Source organism: Hemiscyllium ocellatum, chromosome 14 (genome assembly GCF_020745735.1).
Source record: "Hemiscyllium ocellatum isolate sHemOce1 chromosome 14, sHemOce1.pat.X.cur, whole genome shotgun sequence".
NCBI classification, from domain to species: Eukaryota; Metazoa; Chordata; class Chondrichthyes; order Orectolobiformes; family Hemiscylliidae; genus Hemiscyllium; species Hemiscyllium ocellatum.
The window spans coordinates 16675451-16701646 of record NC_083414.1 but is presented as its reverse complement, the minus strand read 5'-3'; the positions used below and the strand labels follow the sequence as shown (position 1 = coordinate 16701646).

At 42.0% G+C, this 26196-nt stretch overlaps 1 protein-coding gene across 2 annotated transcripts in view; it reads right to left on the bottom strand.

Annotated features, from left to right (window-relative positions):
- LOC132822265 (sodium-coupled neutral amino acid transporter 3-like) overlaps positions 1-26196 on the bottom strand; it is a 135328-nt gene that overhangs the window by 43326 nt on the left and 65806 nt on the right. For both annotated transcript variants that reach the window (XM_060835411.1, XM_060835412.1), the window contains exons 5-10: positions 25002-25075; positions 23607-23699; positions 19815-19896; positions 4044-4126; positions 2371-2429; positions 973-1140 (exon numbers count right to left, since the gene is read on the bottom strand). In XM_060835411.1, the coding sequence (XP_060691394.1) occupies positions 973-1140; positions 2371-2429; positions 4044-4126; positions 19815-19896; positions 23607-23699; positions 25002-25075 (559 nt within the window). The remainder of the gene's footprint in view (positions 1-972; positions 1141-2370; positions 2430-4043; positions 4127-19814; positions 19897-23606; positions 23700-25001; positions 25076-26196) is intronic.

The window sequence follows — 26196 nt, the reverse complement described above, 5'->3', positions numbered from 1 at the left end:
ACCATGAAACCAGTGTTGATTATCAGGGGAAAAAAACCCCATCTGATTCACCAATGCCCTTTAGGGAAGGCAATCTGTCAAACTCATCTGGTCTGGCCTACATGTGACTCCAACCCATGTGGTTGACTCTTAACTGCCCTCTGGGCCAATAAATGATTAGCCACTAACCAACATCCTGTGAATAGATTTTCTTTGTGAAAACCTGCTATAGGAAGGATGTTGTTAAACTGGAGAGGATTCAGAAAAGATTTACCAGGATGTTGCCAGGAATGTAAGGTTTAAGTGATAGGCTGGGATTTTTTCCACTGGAGATATAGGGGTGACCATATGGAGGTTTATAAAATCATTACTGGTATAGAAGGTGAATATAAGGGTCTTTTCCCTAGGGTGGGGGAATTCTAAACTAGGTTGCATATTTTTCAAGTGAGAGGAGAAAGAACATGAAAGACAACTTCTTTACACAGAGAGTGGTTCGGGTGTGGAATAAACTGTCTGTGGAAGTGGCGGCTGCAGGTACATTTACAGCATTTAAAAGACATTTGGATAAGGACATGAATAGGAGAAGTTTGGAGATATATGAGCCAAATGCAGACAATTCGGACTAGATTAGTTTAGGAATATGGTTGGCTTGGACTAGTTGGATTGAAGGATCTGTTTCCATGCTGTATGACTCTATGACATGATTCCTGAGGTATGTCCAGAGTGAATGCTGGTGTATGGAGGGGAAATGGGAGCAATGAGAAGCAGCATGGAGGGGGTGTGTTTGTGGGGAGGTGAGGGGTGGATAAGGTCTGACAGCCATGACTATAGCTGGTCTGATGTCCTAGTAAATGGAAGCAAGTGTTTGTTCAGCCTCATCACTTGCTTGCCTCCATCCCAGCCCCACTTCCTTTGAAGATGGAGGCCTCCTTAGAGTCAGAGCTAGATCACAACCTCAAAAGTATTTTTCACTGGATCCTGCTGTTAAGTTACCTGAGAGTTCATGGTAAACAGCTGAGAGGTGCACTGTTCCTCAGCGACTTTGTGAACATCACTATTGTTGTAGCTGGTAAGATTGCCATAGTTGACATTGTCCAGAAGGGAACTATTTGCATGGATGTTACCAAATGAGCAGGAAATCTGGAACTTCTTGTAGATCACCTGAAAAAGCCACATAAAGATCAAAATTACTTTTGGCCATATTAACGTACAAACTCTTAGCACATTTGTATTGAATTTTTCAAATGCATTTTAAGAGAAGTGACTCTGATTAAGATAAGTTTGTGTATTTGAGTAACTCACTAAAATATTTGAGGGAAGAATTTGGCACAACAATGCCAACCCTATCAGGAAATAATTAAAACTCTCCACTAGATATCAACCATAAACCTCGACTCAACATCCAAAAATGGAAGACAGATTTGCTCTGAACCAGCCCATATTTTCCCCTTGATCAGTGAAACTAATCTCTCTGCTCCTCTGTGTCTTTAACTGCAATCTTTATGCAAATTGCTTGAGTTACACTCTTGCAAATTGAGACACCACCAGAGTTCTGTGTTTGACTTTCAGTTTACCGGAATGGTTGCAAATGCTTGAAGACATTAAACATTCCAGCATTGCTGGATTTATCACATTATATAATGTTATAAATTTATAACATTAAAAAAGACTTGCAGTTACATAGCATGCATGTAATCCTTGGCCATTTCAATGCGTTTTATGGCTATTGAAGTACTTTGGAAATTAGATTACTTTTGCAATTTCTACACAGCAAACTCCCAGAGACAGAAACATGATAATAGCAAGATAATATGCCTTTTTTTTTGTATATCGATCGAGAGATAATATTGACCAGGCCACAATGGATAACTCCCCTGTTTTAGTTTGAAGTAGTATAATGGAATATTTATAATCACACAAGCAAACAGATGGGACTTGAAAGACAGCACCTCTGCAAGTGCTGTACCCCTTTCAGACTGCACTGGTGTGTCAGCCTTGATTTCAATCTCGAGTGGGGCTCGAACTTGAAACCTTGTAACTCAGAGGTATAAGCACTTCCAACTGAACTACAGCTGATACAAGACAATAAATATGCCAAAAACTCTCACTTTATATTTTAACAATAACTTGCAGCTGCAGAGGTTTTTGAGATTATGATCAATATATTTTTTTAATGGGTATCTATAGAATTTACATCAAAGGCTACAAATGGAGTTGAGTTAGCAATTAGAAATGCCAAAAACCCGTTCCAAACCTCTGAACCTCCGGTATGTTTTCAGATTACCATTGTTTGTAGAATACAACTGTGCTAAATGCACTGTCTTTTCATCATTAATCCTGTGTAGAAGGAGCTTAGTTCTATTACCAAGCTACTGATGTTTGCATACTTACCACAATTAAAAAGAAAACCATGCAGCTCAAGGAGAAACCACTGGTATATCCCAGGTAGCCTACAATTAAAAGATGCATAAAAAAAAATTAACTTTTCAAGTGGTCCAAAAATATTCAATAGAACTCCCTCTGATAAAGTTAAAATGAGAGTTGTATTGGGGAATTTTATTCATCTGAATCCATTCATCAGCTGAAAAGATGTTTTGCACACTTGTACCCTTCTCAGTAACCCTTGGTTCTCTGTTTTTCACTTAAAACTGCTGACCACAGAGTGTCTAATTGCAGTCACTTCTTGTTGAATCTTCTCCCCTCAATTCAGATGACAAAACAGTGCCTGATTTTGGAAAATTACTCAACAAAAGGCTCGGAAAACCATGAAGGATTACTGAAAATAACTGTGACCTAATTCTTTGCTCCATCTCATTATTAGGAATTTAAGTTGAATCATCTCCAATCTTTCAAATTTCTACAGTATATCAATAATTAACGAGCATTCAATTTGACAGACATTCCAATATAATTACACCTCCCGTGGTATGAATTCATTTTTTTCAAATTAGACTCAAGTACTTCAGCAGCCAGTGCAGCGAATTCCATTATCCCCTTGTGTTTTAAAATGATCCTCAGAGTGTGACTGACTGGTGGGGGCTTGCAGAGCTTTTTGGTGTACCATTGCAACAAATTGGTAAATGCACATGTGTGCATGAGGAAGAAGAGAATAGAGGATTGTGTTGATCAACTTCAATCAGGGAATGTGGGAAGTGACTCACTTGTAGCATAAACACTGGCATGTACTGTTAAGTCTGTGTGCTCTGTTTGTGTGCTGTAGACTCCATCAAGTCCTGGGGTCTGAAGGAAAATGTGGATTGTGTTCTGATTTTGTTTAAACTCTTTCAGTTCTGGATCCTGGCTCATTCAAAATTGGAGGTCATGTACTGGGAAGCTCTCTTGTCATGATTCCAATTATGATATTGTATTTAAAAAAACTTTAAGCAGTTACCACACTTAATTTGTTGACATGCAATCTGCATTGAAAGGGTAAGGAACACTATTGTACCTTGAATGAGATCTGCAATTTCAGTTTCAGTGGACCATACTGTTGATTTGTTTTGATAGCTGGGGTTATTATGAATGCTTGGCTAAGTTTCAAAAGGTTGAGAACCATTGATCTTGGGGCCAATGGGGGCGACATTGTATGGTTAGACTATGAAAGGACATGGATGGGCCATGGCACTGTGGCTCCTTCAACATCTTCTTGAGACTCGGAAAACTCTAACTTCATCCACCCACATCTCTGGGAGTTAAAAATATGGTTAGTATAGGAAGCTGTGATAAGTCTGTATTTCTGTACATGGGAAGTGACCTGACTTGCAGTTTCAAAGCCCGATACGAAACTCCAGCTCAATCTTTCAGGTCCTTTCACCAGAACCTGCTGAGTATTTCCAACATTTTCTGCTCTTATTTCAGATTTCTAGCATCTGGAATAAATCCATATCTGCAGCAAACTATATAATTCACTCTTGGTGGACAATTTGTTCCCATTCTTTCACTATCCAGTACCTCAATGTGACGGATTACACAATAGCAGTGAAAGTTGATCTCATGACACCATTTCACAGAGATATTAAGCACACAAGATTATTTAACAAAAGTATTTACAGAAGAATACTAACCGAGTTGCTTCATTAATGCCAGAGGCAAAACAACTGTGACAGATGCCATGATTACCAGATAGTTTCCATTCAGGTACCACTCGCTGAAAAAGGAGATGAAACTAAAATCAAAGTTTGCACACATCAAAGTCAGAAATCATCAGAAATAATGAGTCAAATGCAAAGTTGTTTTAAATAAATAAGTCTGAGATTCTGACAGAGGACACTGTAAATGTACAGCACAGACAACTTGTTTATTCATTGCATTGCATGTGGACATCACTGATGGGGTCAGCATCTATTGTCCACCTCTGATGTAGCTTGAATGGATGGCTTGCCATTGATAAGGGCAGTTAAGAGTCAAACGCATTGCTGTGTATATGGAATCACTTCTAGACCAGATCTCGGCAGATTTCCTTCCGCAATTTGCATCGGTTATGAACTTTTACAATAATCAACTGTCATCTTTACTTTGAGCACTTTATATTTCAGATTTATTAATTCATTTTAAAATCTAGCATTCCCACATGTCTCTGGATTACGATCCCAGTGACATCACCAGTAACAAACCATCTCGCCTTCAATTTGAGAGAAGCATGGGGACTATTTGGGATGATGACTTTTAATCAGGGAAACCATTCACTGCTCAACTGAGAAACCATCTTGGAAAATGCAAATTTCAATTTAATGGCGATTGTACACTTAGTATGCTGCTCTTCCACTCATGTTCAAACCCCAATAATGAATTTTAAAGTAATCTAAGAATTTAAATAATGTGAAATCTTTTTACTGGTGTATTTCCCATCTTCCCCCCTTTAAAGACTGTTGGTTAGGTCACTCCCAGCACCTGGAATGATGGAACTGGCACTTGGAGTCGAAAAGCGTGGCGCTGGAAAAGCACAGCAGTTCAGGCAGCATCCGAGGAGCTGGAGAGAGTCGACATTATGGGCATAAGCCCTTTTTTTCGACTCTGGCGCTCCAGCATCTGCAGTCCTCACTTTCTCCTAGGGCCAGGCATTTAAACATACCTCACCTGCTTCTCCTGGAAAACAGCAACAAGCTCCTGGAATAAGTAAAGCACCCCAATTTACAGATCGAAATGGTCTCCTCTGCAAACACTGGGTGCCTTTCTAACGTACTGCCTAACAGTTGATTCAGGTGAGCAACTAGGCACAAGGTCACCGCCAGACTTTCAAATTTTCATTTTCAGGTCCAAAGCAGTCAGCTGAATGTCTTTTCCAATGTCTGAAGAATTGAACCCATTTTGTGAATTCCATTAACATCCATGTACTCATTACAATTTGAACTGCTGTGATAACAGGTTTCTTGTCCAGGTTCTTAGGTGGGACTGTGCTCATGTGATCTCTTGTGTTATGAGCGCCCAGAGGTGAACCAAATGCTGATTTGTAACTCAGGTTTTGGAAGCATCACTACTTTGATAAGCTCCTTCCAGTTGTCACCTTGGCTCAGTTTGTTGCACTCTTCTGTCTGAGTTCAAGCTGATGACCTCAATTCCCAATGTAGCAGTTGCTAAATTAATCCAGACTGACATTTCAGAGTAGTAGCTTGGAAATTAAACTGAGACTTATTTGCGAGCTCCTACGTTTCAGGAACATGATGATCATTTTTTAATATAAATTTCCTCTTTAATCAAAACAAAAAGACTAACGGGTCATTTTGTCACTTAATGTTTGCAGGAATCTGCTGATCACAAACTGATTAAATAATTACTTCAAAGTGATTCCACAGGGCACTTTATGATTGTTTGAAGAGACGTGATAAAGCAGTATCGAAATGTGAATCACCCCTCACTCTGAACAATTGCCTGGCAAGGATTAGGTGAACACAAATATTGTGCTCTGTGACTTTACAATGGCATGCCCTGGAACCAACATAATGATCTTCTCCTGGAATATGAAGGGCATGCTGCAGTCCTCAACAGATTAACTCTGAAACAGATCTCCTCTGTCAGTATTGATAAATCAATGACATTGAATATTCTCTTTAAGAAAAGGACCAATGTCAATACAGAATATACTGTTTCCCAGTCATTTAGAGTACTTGACGCACAGATAGCTGATGCTGTCATTAGTCGACTGTATATCCAAACCGTGCACAAATATTTTTTGGGTTACTCACCACTTGGTAAACTGTGCCATATTTGCAACACCTCAAGCTAACATTTCATTGCCCCTAAAAAACTATTGATTGAATATCGACAACAAGAGTCTCTCCTACCCATTGGAGGACTGATTGGAGACTCATGTTCCTTCCATGCAAGAGTTCTGACACTACTTATTTCCTTTGAAACAATCAACTAGTTAGGAAATCCTTGTCCAGGATTTACAACCCCAGGTATTACATTCTAGTCAGCTTTCACATGCCTAGCAACCAGTCATGGCCACTGATAAACTCAGCCATGGTCAACTGGACTTCAAAATGAAAACAAAATCGTCAGAGTTACTTAGGGCTGCCCCTTCACATCTCCCAGCATCTAGACCAAGACAGTGTAGATGTAGGCGTGAGCCTCAGTAGGCCTTAGAAAAGCTGGAAGAAAGCTAAGAAAATTGGGAGGGAAACGATGAATTCTAGCAGAGGCATTAATATCAAAATTTTTTTTAAAAATACCTAATTCAGACAGCTGACTCTTAGCTGACTACAGATTGTGGGAACTATGGTTTGCAGTGGAATTATCAGAAACAGTCCAATTGATATGTTTTAAAATTAATATTTACTTCTGCCTTATGCTATTTATTTGTAATTAGTCAACTGGCATGTACTTGAACAGAATTATTGATGACAGAGCATCCTACTCAAGACACCGATCAAACTCACAAAATAACATCCGTGATTCTTTCGGTGTTATCAGGTCAAACCACTAAAGAGACAAAAACTGGATTTTATTGGTCCCTCTCTACAGTGCAAGATATAAAGGTTTTGAAACCATGCACCAACAGATTTAAGAACAGCTTTTCCCCCACTGTTATCAGACTTCTGCACGGATCTTTCATATATTAGAGTTGATCTTTCTCTGTAGCTGTAACACTATATTCTGCACTCTGTTCACCCTGATGCACTTATGTAAGGCATAATTTGTCTTGCTAGAATGCAAATCAAAACTTTGCACTGTATCTCAGTATATGTGACAAAAATAAATCAAATCAAATCAAAATCAAAAACCATGAGAACTTGTTTAAATCAGGTCAGGCTGTGTATTCTTCCTGGGAAAGTGAAGAATTAGATGGGCTCTGACCCTTACTGTCCAATAATTCCTTCTGAAAAATGAAAATGTGTGCATATTTCACATGGTATATGGATATGTATGTGTGCTGTGTGTATGTGTGTAATGCAACGTATATGCATACAATGTGTACATACATATGTATGTAATGTGGTGTGTGTTTGTGTAAAGTGATAGATGGTACGTGTACAAATGTGTGTGTGAGGTGTAAGTGTGTGCAGATTGTATGTCTGCATATGTGTGTTTATGTGTGCACAATCACTTAGGTCAGGATCCAATCTGACTATATTCCCTCTCCTCTAATGCAGAAAAAGACAGCTAATGTTCCTGTAAAAATAGCCACTTAGCTAACGTATCAAAAATAAACTGGCTACCATTGTGTAACACTTCTTTAAAAAGTGTGATAAAACAGAAGTGAAATGGAATATTTCAAAAATCTAATTGTATTTAATTTGCAACTAATTTTGGACTTATGGAGTTAGAAATTGACATGCAGCATTTACTAACTAAATAAAGAGGCACTGACAAATTTAGGAGTGGGACAGTCTGTGCCAAATATATATTATCACGTGGACTGACTAAATTGGTTGGGGCCAGTTTTGAGGCATGACACACAGCCGCCTAAAGCAGGCATATACTAATTACAGTCCAATGCCTATTTAAGAACTCTTCTGGGAATTTGCTTCCAATGAGCAGCACAGATGTTAGAAAACAGTAGATACTGCACTAACACTTTCACGTCTTGTTTATCAACAAAGCAACTTTGAATGCAATTTGAAGGAAGCAATTAATGGAATGAAGCATTTTGAAGATCTTTTGACATAGAAAGGTACTACACATGTACTGACCTTAACAGGCAGCACTGTCAGAAAGCTCGAATACTGGATCAGTCCTGGTTGCCATGTTACAGTTCAGCACCCAGTGATTTTCCATTCTGCAGGTCTGAATGAGCTCTCTCAAAGATCAGCAGCCATTCCCAAGTGCCAGGTTCCAGTGGTTGTGGACTTGGCCACCCAGGTTAAGTGGATTACATGGTTTCATTCCCAGCTCTGATGCAACTGAGCTGAAGGAAAGTGGTCTGCTGGAGATTGAAATGAAACTCAATGGGGATTGAACCTATGAGTCACACACTTCAGGTGTCAACAGTGTGCAAGTTTACAGGATTTTATAGGAAGCTGGCATTGTGCAGCTTACAATAACTTTGTAAAGACTGGTCCAGCTGCTTACCATTGTCCCCACCTTTTCCCTCATTTCTATGCTTTGCCTTTGCATCAGCATGAGTGTCCATTTCCTGCCTGGCATCTTGCCTGGTCACAGAGATGATTAGCAAAAGTGTATCAGAAAGAAACTCACACACTTTTCCCAGTATTTCTTCCCCAGCGATAAACTGTTTAGAACACACTGGGCTGGATTTTTAACTCTGTGCTAATGGACAGGCTTCAGACAGGTTAACATCTTGCTTTCGTACCATGTCAAGTGGGGCTGTGCTTTTGTTCTCAGGCAAGGTGACAGGCCGAGGGTCTTGGTACAGATCAGATTGGAAAGAGTGGAAGGGATGAGGAGGTAAATTCATGTTGAGACAATAAGGTTTTGAACAGGATTGCGTTCACATACCTGCAAAACTCACATCCCAAAAGATGAAATTAAATCCAACTTTCACTCCTCTAACTGTGTATCAACATGACTCATTCAACAGGAGCTCCAACTCCGCACCAGGATGGGGTATTTGGTATATAAGATTGATGTCTAAATATTTCCATCACGGATTCTAAGGTGCAGCAACACATAGAGTTTACAACATGGAGGCAAGCCGTTAAGTGCAGTTAGCCTGGTTTGACGCTTACCTCATTTTGCTCTGCCTGTTGTGAAACCATTTGATGAATACACAGATGTTGTGACAATAAGTCTGTTAGCTAGTTATTTAAACTTGTTTCCTGTTTCCTGCCCTCCGAAACGGTCTAACAAGCCACTCAGATGAATCAAACCAGAGATTCAAGATAATTAGCCACCACCACTCAGTGGTTGTTGGAGCTCAATCACCTTCATCTCCAAACATTGCTGTGTTGGTTCCTCAGACTGGATATTTTTTAAAGCAACCAGTTCAGAGATGTTATCACAAATGCCTCTGGATCAGGTGAGATTTGAACACAGACCTCCTAACCCAGAGTTAGGGTCATTACCAGTGCATCACCACAGAGCCCTAGCTCCTCAGGATAATTATTTTTAGTGAATTTTTTCAGATATATCATGGCACACCACTGGAGCAAGGCAGATTTGAAAAAAGACCTTCTGGTTCAGAGATAGGGGCAATACCATAGTGCCAAAGAGGTCCCTCCCTAGTTTCTCAGAGTAATTTTTTAAAAAACTTATTTTTCTAACCAACCTGTTCAAAGATGTTACTACACACTTCTGCAGCAGGTGGACATGAACCCAGACTGCACAGTTCAGGGGTAGAGACTCTACCTTTGCACCACACAAGGGTCCCTAAAAGTGAAGAGTCAAGTCTTAAGTTTAACCATCTTCAATGATCTTCCCTGAATTGCTAGGTTAGAAGGGGGTAAGGGGGTGAGGGGGGTGAGTGGGTGGGGAGAGGGAAGCTCACTGATGATTGTACAATGTTCAGCACCATTTATGACTTCTTAAATACCAAAGCAGTCCACATTCATATGCAAGAAGATGCAGACAGCATCCAGGCTGGGTTGTTAAATTGCAAGTAACATTCTCAGCACTCAAGTGCTAGGCAATGACCATCCCTAACAAGAGAGAATCTAACCATTGTCCCTTAATGTTCAATAGCATTACTATCACTGAATATCCACTATAAATATCCCAGGGCTTCAGTATTGACCAGAAACTGAACTGGACTAGTCTATTAAATACTGTTCTTACAATAGCAGGTTAGAGGCAAAAGACCTTGTAGTGAGTAACTCATCTCCAGTCTCTCCTAAGTCTGTTCATCATCAAGGCACAGATCAGGAGTCTGATGGAATACTCTCTACTTGGGTTCAGGTCCCATGACACTCAAGAAACCCAATACTATCCGGCATCCTATGTGATTGACACCCATCCACCACTTTCACAACTTACTCAGTTCACCAGGAATGTAGGTTGGGATTAGTATGTACCAGCTGCAAGGTACACTAGAGATGTTCTCCCTGTCTTCTTTGACAGCACCTTCCAAACCCAGATCTTCTATCTCCGAGAGACGAGGGCAGTGGATGCATGGGAAAACTACCTTCGCCTCCAAGACACTCACCATCCTGACTTACCACCATTCCTTCACGGTTGTGGAGTCACGGTCTTGGAACACCTTCCCCAACAGCATTATGTCCCTGCACCCCAAGGATAGCAGCATTTCAAGAAGGCAGCTTGCTTCACCTTCTCCATAGCAATTAGGGATGGACAATAAATGCTGGCTTAGCCAGCGATGCCCACGTCCCGTGGAATCAATTTTGAAAGGGAGAGGCGATGAATGCCAACCTTGCCTTTGAAAACTTTTATTGGCAGCAGTAAATATGTGGTCGTGTCAGGCTGAGGAACATTGAGTCCATTTTCTGTGTATTTTGAAAATTGTGTCGAATTATGTAACATTCCAGAGGCAAAATGTACTGAGACATACCTCTGCGGACAGTCACTGCCTCTCAATGTTAACCCAAAGCCTCTGTTTTGTACGAATATCTTAAACAAAGCTTCAGTATTTTTTTAAGTGTTGGCCTTTACATTCTATCAGTAGGATGCCAACCAGTGTTCCAATTCCACTTTGTTTTCTTCAAGTGATTTCATTGAGCCTTGTCCTGGACATAGGGCAAACTGAGGCACCAATAGCACTCCCATTGCTGATTCCATTTTGCTTGAAAGAAGCCAGTGTTTCACTTTGGCTGAAGCAGTAGTAGCAATCTTTGGCCTAAGCTTCGTAACTATGTTACACACGGTCCGTTTTATAGTCAAAAGCTGTTACCTCAGAATAGAGGTGGGAATGTAATGGAAATCTGCAGCCAAGCCATGCTAACCTCTTAACCTTTTCACTACTAGCACAGACTACATTCATCTCATGCATTACCAGATTACTTTAAAAGGTTTCAACTATGCACTCTGCAAAATAAACTTGATGCATCTTCTATGGAAAACAGAATGATGAGCCAATGATGCACAAAATAAATCGATGAATTACACTGGGACCTCTTTAAGCATCTACTTTAGATCTAAGATACAGTGTGGCACTTAATGAACAGCTTTGACATGAAGTACAGTTCTTGTCATTACAGAGGTCCTGAATCTTTAATTGTTTCTTCATCAGCCATGGAAAACCTCTGAGGATGTGATGGAGCAGAAAAAAATAAATTTAAAAGAAAAAAACTTGGAAATGCAATGCAGCTTCCTTGCAAAAGCATCAAGATCTTAAACGTACCTCAAAGAAAGACTGATTCATAGCCTTGCCGATGAGACTCCACAATTTCAACTGTCTTTCTGTGAAAAGCATCGATCAGTGGCATCAATTGTAACTCCCTCCCTCACAATCCCCTCATCAGTTTATTGATATTTCTGTCTCTGTAAGACTGTATCAATCCTGTTTTAGCAAGGGAAGAACAACAAACCCAACGTCAACAGACCAATTGGACGGCACAGTGGCTCAGTGGTTAGCACTGCTGCCTCTCAGCTTCAGGGATCTGGGTTTGATTCCAGCCTCGGGTGACTGTCTATGTGGAGTTTACGCATTCTCCCCAGTTTCCTCCCACAATCCAAAGATGAGCAGGTCGGGTGACTTTGCCGTGGGAAATTGCCCATAGTGTAGGTTATTAGTCAAGTGTAAATGTGTCAAGTCTGGGTGGGTTACTCTTTGGAGGGTCGGTGTGGACTTGTTGGGCTGAAGGGCATGTTTCCACACTGTAGGAATTCAAATTCAATCAGCCTAACACTGTGAGTGAGGAGTCTATTAGAGATAAAAATCTGGAATTGGGTATACAGGACATAATTTCAAAGTTTGCAGAAGGCACAGAACCACACAAAAATGTAGTTAACAATGATTAAAATAGTAACAGATGTCAGGATAACATTGGGGGAATGGGCTAATAAATGGCAGATAAAATTCAAAGGATTTTTGTGTGGAGATCAAGATAAGGCACTATCAATACAATGCTGGAATTTAAAAGGGACATGTGAACAAAGAGATGGGAAGTTGGGTGGGAGGCATACAAATTGGCTGAACAAATTGAAAAATTTATTAATGCCTTGTTTGGGTTTCTGGATTTATTAATTGCAGAATAGAGTGCAAAAGCAGTGGAGTTTTGTTTCCCCTGTATACGATATTAATAAGGTCGCAGCCAGAATACTGTGAATAATTCTGGGCATCAAGTTTTAGGAAAAGTGTCAAGGTCTTCGAGATGGTACAATGGTAGAACTGTATTAGGGATGTGAAACTTCAAATTGATGTAAAGACTGGTGTTTTTCTGAGAGCAGAGAGTGTTAAGAGGAGATTTCAGAAAGATGTTCAAAGTCAATAATGACGTTAGTAAAGTAGAATGAGGTGGCATGGTAGCTGAATGGTTAGCACTGCTGCCTCACAGCGCCAGGGACCTGGGTTCAATCCCAACCTTGGGTGATTGTCTGTGTGGAGTTTACATATTCTCCCTGTGTCTGCGTGGGTTTCATCTGGTTGCTCCCACAGTCCGAATTGGCTATGCTAAATTGCCCATAGCATTAGGTGCATTAGTCAGAGGGGAAATGGGTTTGGGTGGGGTACTATTCAGGGGGTCAGTGTGGACTTGTTGGGCTGAAGGGCATGTTTTCACACTCTAGGGAATCTAATCTAGACCAGGATTTATTGCTTCAGGAAGTAGATAACCAGATGGCACAGATTTAAAGAGACCAATGAAAGAGCCAGTTATAGCAAGAGTAAGCCTTTTTAGTAACAAGCTGTTGTGACCTGGAATAAACTGCCTGAAGGGGTATTGGAAGCAGTTGCACTAGTAACTTACAAAAGAGAACTAAAGAAACACTTGAATCCTTGAAATATTTCAGGGGTTTGCAGAAAAAGCAGGATCATTAATGGATAGGTCTACCAAAGGCACAGATGGGCCAAATGGCTTCTTGTTGGACTGCATCTCCATCGATGATTCAATGATTTGCACAAATCAATGATACCTTCTTACTGTGTGATTTTTATAATCTATTTTAAATCCTGTTTTAAGCTGAAATTTTTACACAAATATTTTAGCTTAATTTTTGTTGTTTTGGTGGCAGCTTCCTCCAAAATTAAGATCATGCCTGTGTCTGAAAGATCTGTCAATTAGTTCCACTCCCCTACTTTTCCTCACCTCTGTCAGAATTTCTAGTTAAATCTGCTCCCAGATCTTGTCCAGCAGTAAATTTCACATTATAATCATTCATCGAAAGCAAACAAATTGATTTCATCTCCTGTAAATCTTTTTTGTCAAATTTTGCAAATCTGTGCCCTCTGGTTACTAAACCACATGCTATTGAAAATAATTTCCCCCATGCTCTCCATTAAAGCCTCTCATAATTTTGAACATCTCCATCAAATTTCTTAAACGCCCATGCTTTGAACTCTGGCCTTTTGTTCAGACTATATCTTCAGTTGCCTAGCTCTGTTATTCCCTCCTGAACACTCCTTGCCTCTTAACCTCACTCTCATCCTTTCAAACACTTGTCAAGACCCTCCCTCTTTGACCAAGCTTTTGGGTCACTTAATATAATATTTCCTTATGTGGCATGATTTCACACTTCCTTTTATAACACTTCTGTGAAGTCTTGGGGTGCTTCGTTGTGTTAAAGATGCTATATAAATGTAAGTTCTGGTTGTTGTAATGAGAATAATCCCATTAGCTCCAGTCTCTTTGCACAACAAAAAGTGGGTGACACGATGGTTCAGTGGTTAGCACTGCTGCCTCACAGCACCAGGGACCCAGGTTTGATCCCACCCTCTGGTGACTGTGTGGGGTTTGCGTGTTCTTTCCTGCGTGGGTTTCCTCCCACAGTCCAAAGATGTTAGGTAGATTAGCCATGGTAAATTTCCCATAGTGTCCAGGGATGTGTAGGCTGAATGGATTAGCATGGGAAATGCAGGACTGCAGAGAGAGAGTAAGGGATGGGGCTGGATGGGAAGCTCTTCAGAGGGTGGTTGTGGACTCTGTGGTCCAAATGGCCTGCTTCCATGCTGTCAGGATTCTATGATTCTGAATTTCCTTCTTCATGTCCAATTCTCTATTTAGTCATGCCACTACAGAATGCATGATTCAAAAGCCAAGTGATCGGTCTATTTGGCCTGACTATTTATTCATCCTTTGTCTGGTTGTTCACTACTAACCCCTTGATAATTCTTGCTTTCTTGCTAACAGCCCCTTAATAATTCTTGCTTTCTCCCCACTTGCACCCTCCTCTCATTTATCTCTCTGCTCTTCAGGCACTCTGCCTGTATTCCTGATGAAGGGCTTTTGTCCGAAACGTTGATTTTCCTGCTCCTCGGATGCTGCCTGAACTGCTGTGCTTTTCCAGCACCACTCTAATCTAAACTCTGGTTTCCAGCATCTGCAGTCATTGTTTTTACCTTGATAATTCTTGTCTACTCTAAACGGGGCCATAATGGAATGGCTGTGAGTGAATGTATTCCTGTTTGTTAATATTGAGGCCTGTAATCCTGTTTATGTACCATGTTTAACCAGCAATCACACCACCTCCTGGGGTGGCTGATGCAAACATTGCTGAGATTGCACTTGCTTCAACAGTTCGGCATCATCTTCTCCAGGGTAATTAGGATCAGCAACAAATGTTGGCCTTGGCAGTGACGTTGAAGGGCGAATGGAAAAGCAAACGAAACACTGACTGGGAAAAAAAACCCCACTCTTTATGAAACCTGGCGTGGCATGGCACTTCATGATTGCACCAGAGGAACCCCTGGCCTTAATAAAATTTCCAGTCACCACAGCCAGTGACAGCTCGAACAGTCCCTTTATAGATCAGGGAGCGAACAGCCTATACATCCCTGCAGCTGCCTAATTCTCTTCACTGTCAAGGCCTTACTGGGAGTTGTGCCATTTTTTGTGAACAGCTAGTCAACTAACAAACATTTAGAACAGCCCCGTTTCAGCACTTGCACAGGTACGGGCCTTGTTTTGCACCCTGGTTTAATATTTAATTTTCTTAACCTGCGCATTGGTAAATAAGGTGAAACTCCAAAACAACTCCTGCTACCAACAATTTACCTTTAACTGCTAACGTGCTGAATCAACAGGAAATCATCATTCTACAAATACAACTGCTGTGACATTTGACTTAATCTCTACCCTGGTGAATAAACAAAAACTCCACATGGTTACACTGTGCATAACCTTAATAGCTGTTGAATAGACATGAAGTCAGGAGTTGCCCAGAACATAACCCTTATTCCTGCTGAATAAACAGCAGTTCCCTATAGTAACATAGCAAGCAATCCTCACCTTGCCTCGTCCAGGCAAGTTCCAACATATTCCAATACACTTCTGACCTGTGCTTTGTAGATGGCAGATAGGTTTTCAGGAGTAAGAAGATTAGTTACTTGTGCCAGAGTTCCCAGAGTTCCCAGAGTGTGGCTGGTCCAGACCTTCTCTGCCTTTATTCTTCCAAGGTGTGTGGGTGTCGATGATAAAGCCAACATTTGTTGTCCATCGTCCATTGCTCACCTTGAACTGAGATGCTTGCTCGAACCATTACAGCAGAGAGCAAAAAGTCAACCACATTGCTGTGGGTCTGGAGTCACATATAGGCCACACCAGGAACAGATGGCAGATTTCCTTCCCTAAAGGACATCAGCAAGCCCAATGGGTTTTTATGATGATCAGTGATAGTTGTCATGGTCATCATCAGTAAAACTGGTTTTATATTGTAGCAGTGGTTAGCACTGCTGCCTCACAGCTGCAGGGACCTGGGTTCGATTCCATCCTTGGGCAATTGTCTGTGTTGGGTTTGCACGCAGTAAGGATTCAGTACTGCTTATTAATCCAAGTTAAATTTCTGCTGCTATGGGAGGATTGTTTCAGAGCATTACCATTCCACCACCAATCTCCCCTTCGCGTGATATTCCCATTATGTTGACAGTGGGAGATTTGGTGGTAACACCATTGAATGCCAAGGGATGATGGTTACAAGCTCTCTTGTCGGAGATGGTCCTTCCCTGGTATTTGTGTAGTGTGAATGTTACTTTTTCAAGTAACATTCTGCTCCTGGACTTCGTATTGGCTTCCAGTTTTGACTACTTGCCCGCCATTGATGGCAAACCCGCATTGCAGCCACTAATTCGTCAATTTGAGAAGACCACAACTGAGTGGCAGTCCCCTACACAGGGGGAGAAGGCGAAAACCCAATACAGACAATTGCCCAAGAGTAAGGGGTTATGACCCTCCTTATTTGACCCTGACAGAGAGGTCCTGAGCCCCCGTGGGGAAGATCCTCTAATTTTCATAATATCTGCTGCACTGAAAAGCCACATGGTGACTACCTGATGAAACAGTTGCACAGCAAATGATCGTTACCCCCGCTGAGTAAATGGTAATCTCTGGATAATTTGCAGCTTCTAACCTTCACCTTGCTGATTAAACAAAAATATTGTATGGTCGTTCATTGAGCAATTACTTTCCTGTTGAAATACAAACTCATATTTTTAGCACAATAATAATTCTGATTAAGAGTGAATAAAAATATGGGTCTATCTCCTGTTCCTTTCAGTCCCTCTTACACCATTATCCAATGTCCATCTTGAAGGACAGACAGTAAATCTGTCCCCACTCTCTTCCAGAGCCATTATCTCTCAATAGTAAATGAGTGACAATAAGCAATACATTTTTTCCATTTGGTTCATAGCTCCTGGCAGAAATATCCACAGGCTTTCTCTGATCTCCAGCTCACACTCCCACAGGTTTACTTTGATCTTCTGCCAACGTTATATCAAGAGAATACGAAACCCAGCCCATACAAATCCCACCGACCTAATGTCTGATATCCATTATGAAATTATGTAATGGTTAATAATGATGCATTGCAACACAAGATGGCAAATCTTCACACAAAAAAAATCAATGGAACGAGTCGTCAAAGTGGTTGACACTTTGATTTTACAAACACTGATCTCCATGTGAGATATGGCTTCAGAAATTAAATTTTAACTCAATGCAGAAATTAGGGGGTGTTTTGGGGGACAAAGCTGGCTGGGTTAGTGAACAATTATGAGTATGAAGCCCAGGTGAGTTTATTGTGAAGGACTAATCTGCATGCTCTCACTGTTACCCCATAGCCATTTAAATTGAAGTTAGGTTTTGCGTCCCTAGTGAAGGAGGCCCTCCCAAGTCTGCCTTGCCCTTGTCTGCACTGGGTAAGGGTTAAGACCCAGCTCTTTAGATTCCCCCCCGATAGGCAAATAGCTACAGCTTGCAAATGAGCACAGACATCTTGGTTCATTGGCTAGAACCAATTGGTCTACATATGGCTTGAGCAGTGCCATTCCTCAACCCTGGGGCAAGGCAAGAAGGCCTCATAGATATGTGGAGAATAGATTCAGGAGTAGGCTGTTCAGCCCCTCGAGCCTGTTCTGCCACTCAGTGTGATCATGGCTGATCATCCAACTCAGTGCTGTGTTTCCAATTTCTCACCATACCCTTTGACCACTTTAGCCTTAGGAACGATATGTCACTCCTTCAAACAACCAAGTCTATGACGTACCACAGCTAGAACAACAACTGAGGCCCATGATGCTGCTGAGTCAGAAAACACATCTCAAATTAAATCACGGAGCTACATAAAGAGAAAGCCTTTTGATCGTGTTCAAATCTTTCAAGTCTCTCATCTTGCTGCATCGTGGCTGCCAACCCTGTTAAATACAGCCCAGTGTGGCAGGAGAGACCCATGCGACAGTGTCCACTGCATTTGCTGTGGAGGAAGAGAGTGGATGGAGAAGATGCAAGATTCTTTGGCCTTGGTTTTCTCTTCTCCTCAGCCAGCGAGTTTGTCATTCCTGCTTGCTTTTCCAACACTTTTCCAAAGACTGAGTCAGAGGTCACAGCCATCAGTAACTTTTTCCCAGTTCTCAGTGTCATAGAGGTCTATAGCACTGACAAAAGCACTTTGGCTCATTGCATCTAAAACAACCACTCAACCATTCTAATCCCCTTCCCCCACCTTGTCTCAGTTGGTTCCCTCAACTCAGCACCGCCCTCCTAACCTGCAATCTTCTTCCTGATCTCTCCACCCCCACCCCACTCCGGCCTATCACCCTCACCTTGACCTCCTTCCACCTATCACATCCTCATCGTCCCTCCTCCCTACCTTTTATCTTAGCCTGCCTGGCACACTCTCCTCATTCCTGATGAAGGGCTCTGGCCCGAAACATCGAATTTCCTATTCCTTGGATGCTGCCTAACCTGCTGTGCTTTAACCAGCCACACATTTTCAACCATTCTAATCCCAATACCTGCCATCTTCACATCATGCTTGCAGGTCTTTTAACTGCGGAGTTATTGACACCCAGAAGGTTGTGGGCCCAGTGGCCAGTTCATTACACATATCTTGTGAACATAGCTGAGCCAGTACAGACATTATTGGTTTACCAACAAGCATACATTGACAGGATTAGCATGCTTCCAAGATCTGAGGGGTGACCTTGCCCAAGGCAGAGATGTCGGGGGTACACCTTAGACAGTGAAGGTGGAAACTATTTAAATCTTTTCTCCTGCTGATTAGGTGTTATCCAGGTCTCACCACTGTAGAAGAGAGTGCTGAAGACACAGGCTTGGTAGATCCACAGTTTGGTCTTCTCAGTTGGATAGCTGCAGTTCCACACTCTCCTGGATGTAACGGGTGCAGACTTTTGTGATTAGTTTTCCCAATGCGAATAAGATATTCTTTACTGAGTACCCCAAGAACACCATGAGAAAGGGGTATCAGTCCCACACCTGATTTAATTTCCATTGTATTCAGTAGGTCTCAAATTGGCACACCCAGGATCCTTTAGGGAAGTCTCCAAATGGAATATGAAGCTTTTGTTGGATGGATTTCCTTAATGGATCAGAGCAAGAAAGCTGGACATGTTAGACATACAATACTGTCCAGGAAACATTCAGATTTGATACAAAAACTGGGATTCTCAACTGAAGCAGTGTTGAAGTTCTCTCATTAATTTTAGTCATAATTGTTTTTGGCATTCGCTTTGTTCTTGTTCTAATACTTTGAATATTCTAGAGCTGAACAGAAAACCAAATGATATAATTTTCCTGAGGTCTTCTCCTGTTCTCCTTGGGGTCATCTCCCAGCTGCTCCCACTCGTAGCCTCACCCACTCACTCACTGGGTCGCCCTTTCTCAATGCCCTCATGCATAGCGAGGATCTGGGAGAGGGAAGTGGACAGCATGAGGAAAGCAGTAAGCAGGATTCTCCAGTTGCAGAGAAAGGGATTTCTGCTTCACTGATTGGAAGTAATGAGTCAGGAACAGGAGAAGTCCCAAGGAAATTAAGACCATGCCCTGAATATTCATTCCACCCCTTTCCAGGTTTCAGGAGCTTCAACTCACCCAGTTTTCTCCTCAATGTTCAGAAAGGCCTGTATCACCAGGGGAAGTTCATACTTCACGATGTAGAGATAACTGGACATGGCTGAAAGCAGACAAAAGGCATTAGAGTGAACTTTCTGCTCAGATCCCGACAATGAACCATGGCAATGGACATCTCTTCATCTTAAGATCTAGTTCTCTGAAGATTCTAGATCTAGAAAGGAGGCTGGGAGGCACAGCAGACAGTCAAACCACAGGGGACAGTGAAATCACAGGGACCTGGGTCCTTTTGAAGCACTTTATCTATAGTGAGACAGAATATGGTGAGGCTGCCACCGGGCAGCTGGGTAACATCATTGTATGGTGCCACCAGCATTGTGCTCATGTGGGGACCAACCTCACACCATGTGGAAAGGCCGTCTGCTAAATGGAGGTGACCTCACTCCTGCTGTGCTCCATGGGCACCAGAACGGTCAGTAGCTGGGAATTGTAGTGTGTGTGGCTCCAACAGCTGCTTTGCCCTCCAACCCTTGACCACACAATTGTTTTTCAACTGGCTCTTGGTCTCCAGCATTCTTTAAGCTTGTTTCTGCTCCCCCCCACACCTCCCCCCCCCCCCATTCACTTGCATCTCCTGACACCCTACCCTACTCTCCCTGTCCCTCTCCAACACTCTGGTTTGTCACCTCTCCCATCCACTGACCCTTCCTACTCACCCCTTCCCCGTAGAATACCCGACTCTTAGGCTCACTCTGTACTTGTCCAGCCCACCTCTCATCATGTGCCCTCTATGTTCTCCCTCTCACTGCTTTCTAGCACACTGTCTCCTTACCTGCAATCTTCACTCTCGACACCTCCCAGTCACTCGCCCTTTCTCAATGCCCTCACATACAGCAAAGGTTTGGGAGAGGGAAGCAGAGAGTGGGAGGGAGTGGCAGAGGGAAGCAGAGAGCATGAAGAAAGTAGCTGCAAATGTGTTGCTGGTCAAAGCACAGCAGGCCAGGCAGCATCTCAGGAATAGAGAATTCGACATTTCGAGCATAAGCCCTTCATCAGGAATAAAAGGGCTTATGCTCGAAACGTCGAATTCTCTATTCCTGAGATGCTGCCTGGCCTGCTGTGCTTTGACCAGCAACACATTTGCAGCTGTGATCTCCAGCATCTGCAGACCTCATTTTTTACATGAAGAAAGTAGCAAGTGGGGAGGACAGGGATGGAGGGTCAGTGACATTGAGGTGGAGGTCAGAGTGGGAAGTGAGAATGTGATAGCTTGTTTCAGGAAATAAAGCCTGAGCATGCTCAGTAACTGTGCCAGAACAGTGGCATTGCCATTGGGAAAGATCCCTAATTTACCGAGCTGGCTAAAATGTATGCATGCTATTAGTGTGACGATGCTGTCACTTTAAGAGCTTATATTGTCTTGGTTTTTATTTGAAGAGAGGTTGCAAGGAAAAGGCTGTCTCTAAGAAAGTAAACAGCTTATGCTGCCTTGAGATGGGGGATAGGTTTTTGAAGTTGAAACAATGGTAGCAGCCTGGGTGTGGCCTGCTCTCATAGATCAGGCTTTCGACATTTTGTTTAGCTTTTCAGTTTAGAATTAAACAGAAGTCTTTGGGGTCTTAAAAGCCTTGGAAGCTTCAGTGTCAGTCTCTTGGCTGCTACTCTCTGAATTTTCTGTTGATGTCAGTTTCCTCCTGGATTAAAAAACTGCATGTGAGAATCTGAGTCTGAATTCTTCATTTTTTTTTGACAAGGGATGATTTTGTGGGATGTTACTATATTGGAACAGCTAATTAATAATGAGTTACTGTATCTATTATTCTGTTAAGTTTTCCAATAGAGTTAATTTATTCTAAATTCTTCTTTTTTGGTCATATTTTAACAACAGTGTTTACATAAATTGTGTTTTGCTTAATATTGAGTACTTTGACCAGTCTCATTGAATCTGAGACACTTTACACTTACCTTTAAAATAGGGAAATGTTAGGGTCGAGGTTACCTTCTCAAAATATTTTTGAGGGGGTCTGGTCTGACCCATAACATTAGAACTTGCTTTATACGAGCGATACATCAATGAACATTGGCAGGACACAAAACAAATTGTTCAGTGGCAGCCTACTATGAATGGTGGAATGTCAAGTGGGATTGTCAGAGTCTGGTTTCATAGATAACACTGCTGTATTCTCACACTCTTAATCAAAGAGAACAGCACCAACAAGGAATGCACGACAGAGACACTTTGAACATAAAGGAATAATACGTTTGCAGCGAGCAGACTTAATTGAATTATGCACACATAAGGAAGTCACAGATGCTCTATGATGCTGAAGCTACTCACTAAATAATCATTACATGCAATGAATCGTCATTGCACAATTTAATCAGAAAGAGTCAACATAAGGTCAGTTTTAAAGTTGCAGTTGTTATGGTGTCTACTATACTGATAATCAATGAGTACGTAATTCCAATGCAAGGCAGTGAGGTACTATATGTTGGTTTAACTGGGCAGTTATTATCCAAGCAGCTTCCTTTGTGTGGTGTCTATTGCAACGCTGTAACACATCAGTTAGAGGAGCTCAACGAGATGGAGACTGGGGGAGGAGAGGTTGAAATCTTTCTTTCAACAAAAAAAATGAGAAAATGTCCATTTTTCTCCACAATGACAATATCGAGGAAAGAGACACAGGATAAACAGGCGATTTCTGAAAACGTGATCGCATCAATTGTGGAAGAAATCAGACTTTCCATTATATCATTAGACTGAGGGTTCCTTGCCAGTGCTGCTATGGAAACAGTCCTTTGCAGCCGGTGGGTATAAAGGAAGAGCAGCTGAATTGGGAATTAAAGCTCAGTATACTCTGAGCTGCCAACATGAGGATTGGAGGTCAGTCATTCAATGCACAGTGGAAGGAACTCCTTTGGCAAAATTAAAAAACACCTTTTTCTCTCTGGGTTAAGGAGTTAATGTTCTGGGGAAGGTCAGCTTTCCCAGACAGTGCTCTCACTAAATATAGTGCCAAACTTGCGATTTCTGAACTAATGTCTCAGTGACAGAAAGATAAAAACAAGGATTGAGATCATCTTACAACACACGTACCCTCAGTGTGCAGGTGACCCTCAGTGCCGGCTCCGTCCATTCGATAGTGAGAATTTTATGTCAACTCAATAATATCCCCAATAATATCCTTCGATTCTGAGTCCTCAAAGATCTGGGGTGGCAGAGTGACTCAGCGGTTCGCACCATGCCAGGGACTTAGGTTTAATTCCACCTTTGTGGGTTTCCTCTGGTGCTGTTTCCTCCCACAGATGTGCAAGTTAGGTGGACTGGCCATGCTAAATTGTACCATGATGTTTGGGCTAGCTGGAGTGACCATGCTAAATGTGAAGTTATGGGGGCTAGGTTTGGATGGGATCCTTTTTTGGAGGGTTGGGCTGTTTGCACACTGTAGGGACTCGATCATACCTTGATCGTACTGAACAAATGAGAGTTCATGGCCTTCTAGGTCACAGAATTGCACAGATCCCCAGTCTCAATCAGTCTGGGACAGGTATAGCAGCCAACAGCAAGACGTTCCCTCTTGACATTTTAGGGTGTTACTTTCAAGTGTACTTTGGCTCCTAAAGTTCCTCAGTAAAGCAATAGAACATTGCAGCCTCTAAACATGGCACTGTATTGACAATAAAAGATCATTTCAGTTTTCTACACACTGCATGTACGTTGGTATATCTTTTGTCCCCATCTTAACACCCCTAAAAGATGATTACTTGATCTCAATCCTGTGGAATGTGCAAAGCAGTGTTTCCACTTCCTACCTCCAATATTCTGGAGAGTGATCGCCAGAGCAGCTGCTAATTTTCCAGGTGTCCCAAAAGCCCGCAGACCGAGCTGTTCATATGCACGGATTCCTGAGGGAATAAGGGGGAAAGGTGATTCAATCACAACATAGAAGCTGCAGAATTATCAGACAATGCACTTGGATGCTTCAAAATTGTACATCACAAATAAAAGACACTGCAGTGAGACCTGACCCGTCATATCTTCAAGGGGTGCATCTGGTCTCATGGATGAGAGAGAAAAGGGAAATGGATAAAGTTTGGTAAAGTTGAAAATCCACTGCATTTTGGTGTAATCCCCTCCAAAATATTTGTTGGTTTGTGCCAGATCATTCAAAATCCCACAAAGTTTCCAGTTTTATAAACTCTGCATGTGGTCACGGGGGTCTCTTGCACTGATTTCAGCACCTACTCTTCAGGCAGGCTAGTGATTGGTCAGAACAAGTCTGGGGGGTGGCACAATGCTTCAATAGTTAGCACCTCTGCCCCCTAGAACCAGGAACAGGGTTTGATTCCAGCCTTGGGAGACTGTCAGTTTGAGGTTTGCACACATACCTGCGTGGGTCTCCTCTGGGTGCTCCGTTTTCCACCCACAGTCCAAAGGTGTGTAGGTTAGATGCGCTGGCCATGCTAAATTGTTCATAGTGTTCAGGGATATGCAGACCAGGTGGGATAGCCATGGGAAATGTGGGGTTACAGAGATAGGATGGGGGGAGTGGGATGTGGGTCTGGGTGTTATGGTCGTCAAAGGGTCAGTGCAGACCTAATCAGTCAAATAGCCTCTTTTCTCACTGTAGGGATTCTATGATTCTAAATGTCAAAGCTAGAGGCCTGTGAGTATGTTGTCCAGCATCACTCTCAATCTAATGATAGCGCGTTAATATATGGGGAATTAAATTAGGGTATGCAGTTAAACTATACAAAATTGTCAGAGGAAGCAGACAGCAAGACCCGAGTCATGCGCCTTTGTTAGTCCTCAGATTGCTCTAAGATGGCTGCACATATGCCTGAAGATTTCACCTTGTGCCCTTCCATCTCCCACCTGGGACTGAGAGAAGAAAAAGCCCATAAACACTTTGAATGGCTCTCTGATCTTTCTCTCCGATTGGTGACAGATTAATCCTAGATTCCTGGGGGTTTAGCAACTCCTGGTGTCACTGTGACATGTGGAAGGGCATCCTGCAAATTTTCCTTTGGAAAATTACCAAACAGACAACTGTTGACACGGCCTCCATCGCCAACATAAATAACATCAAAGGAAATTCCTAACCCAGACACATTTGTCTTCAATGCGTTCTTCAGTAAATTAAAGTCGGGCGATTTCCTCTTCCTCAAAGTACAGCATAGGGAAGGTCCATGTTAAATAAAACTTACCAACCACACCGGAAGCTTTCAGAAGCAAGTGAATGGAATAGGAGGAAAGTAAGGCCACAGTTGTCAACAGAAAGCTGAAAAGGAAACAGGAGGAAAGGGAGTCAAAAAATAATTTCCAAATCCGTTCATGGCAAAATCATATGCATCCTCTAGGCTTCTGTTGAGACTTTAATGTTTTTACCAATACTTCAATATGCATATTTAAGGGATGCAATGGCCGAGTGGTATCATTGGGAGACTATCTATCAGAAAATATCAGGTGATGTTCTAGGCACCTGGATTCAAATCCTGTCATGGGGAAAAGAAATCTGGAATTAAGAGTCGAATGATGACCATGCATCAATTGTTGATTGTCAGGAAAAGCCCATTAATACTCTTTAGGAAAGGGAACCACCATCCTTGCCTAGTCTTGCCTACATGTGACTCCAGACCTACAACAATGTGGTTGACTCTTAACTGCCCTCTGGGTAATTAGGGATGGGCAATAAATAGTCAGCAACAGCTGCATTGCATGAATGAATTAAACAAAAAATACTTGCCCAAAAATGTTTTTTTAACAGCACGGCTTTAGTAATGTGATTTCTGAACATGCTCCTTTTTGAGATTGGCCTTCATAAATCGTAGAAAAATGCTGATGGCTTAAGCACACTTTCTGAAATTCCACAGAAATAGCAGTAGGCCATTCATCCCATCAAATCTACTCCACCATTTAGCACAAACATGGCTAATTGAACATTTCAATAACTTTTTATGCCATTGATAACCAGAAATCTATCACTTTCTACTTTAAATACACACAAAGACTGAGCTTCCACAGTCCTCCGGAGTGGAGATTCACAACCTTCAGAGTGAACAATTTCTCCTCATCTCGGTCTTAAATTGTATCCCTCATTGTGCCCCTGATTTTACACTCCCAACCAGGAAGACATCTTAACCTGGATCTACCCTGTCTATCCTTTTCAGTGTTTTGGAGGTTTTAGTGAGATTATCTCTCACTCTTTCAGACACTAGAGAAGACATGCCCAGCACCATTATGTTCTGTCCCACCTTTCAATTGTTTCAGAATTCCAGCCCAAAGAGAGTTTGAAGAAGAGTCAGGGACAGAATGTGAGAGTATGATTCATGGGAAGAATTCCATATGGAAATTCCTATTCCAAAGTGAGATCTTTGCAATAAGATGCCATAAAATTAATCA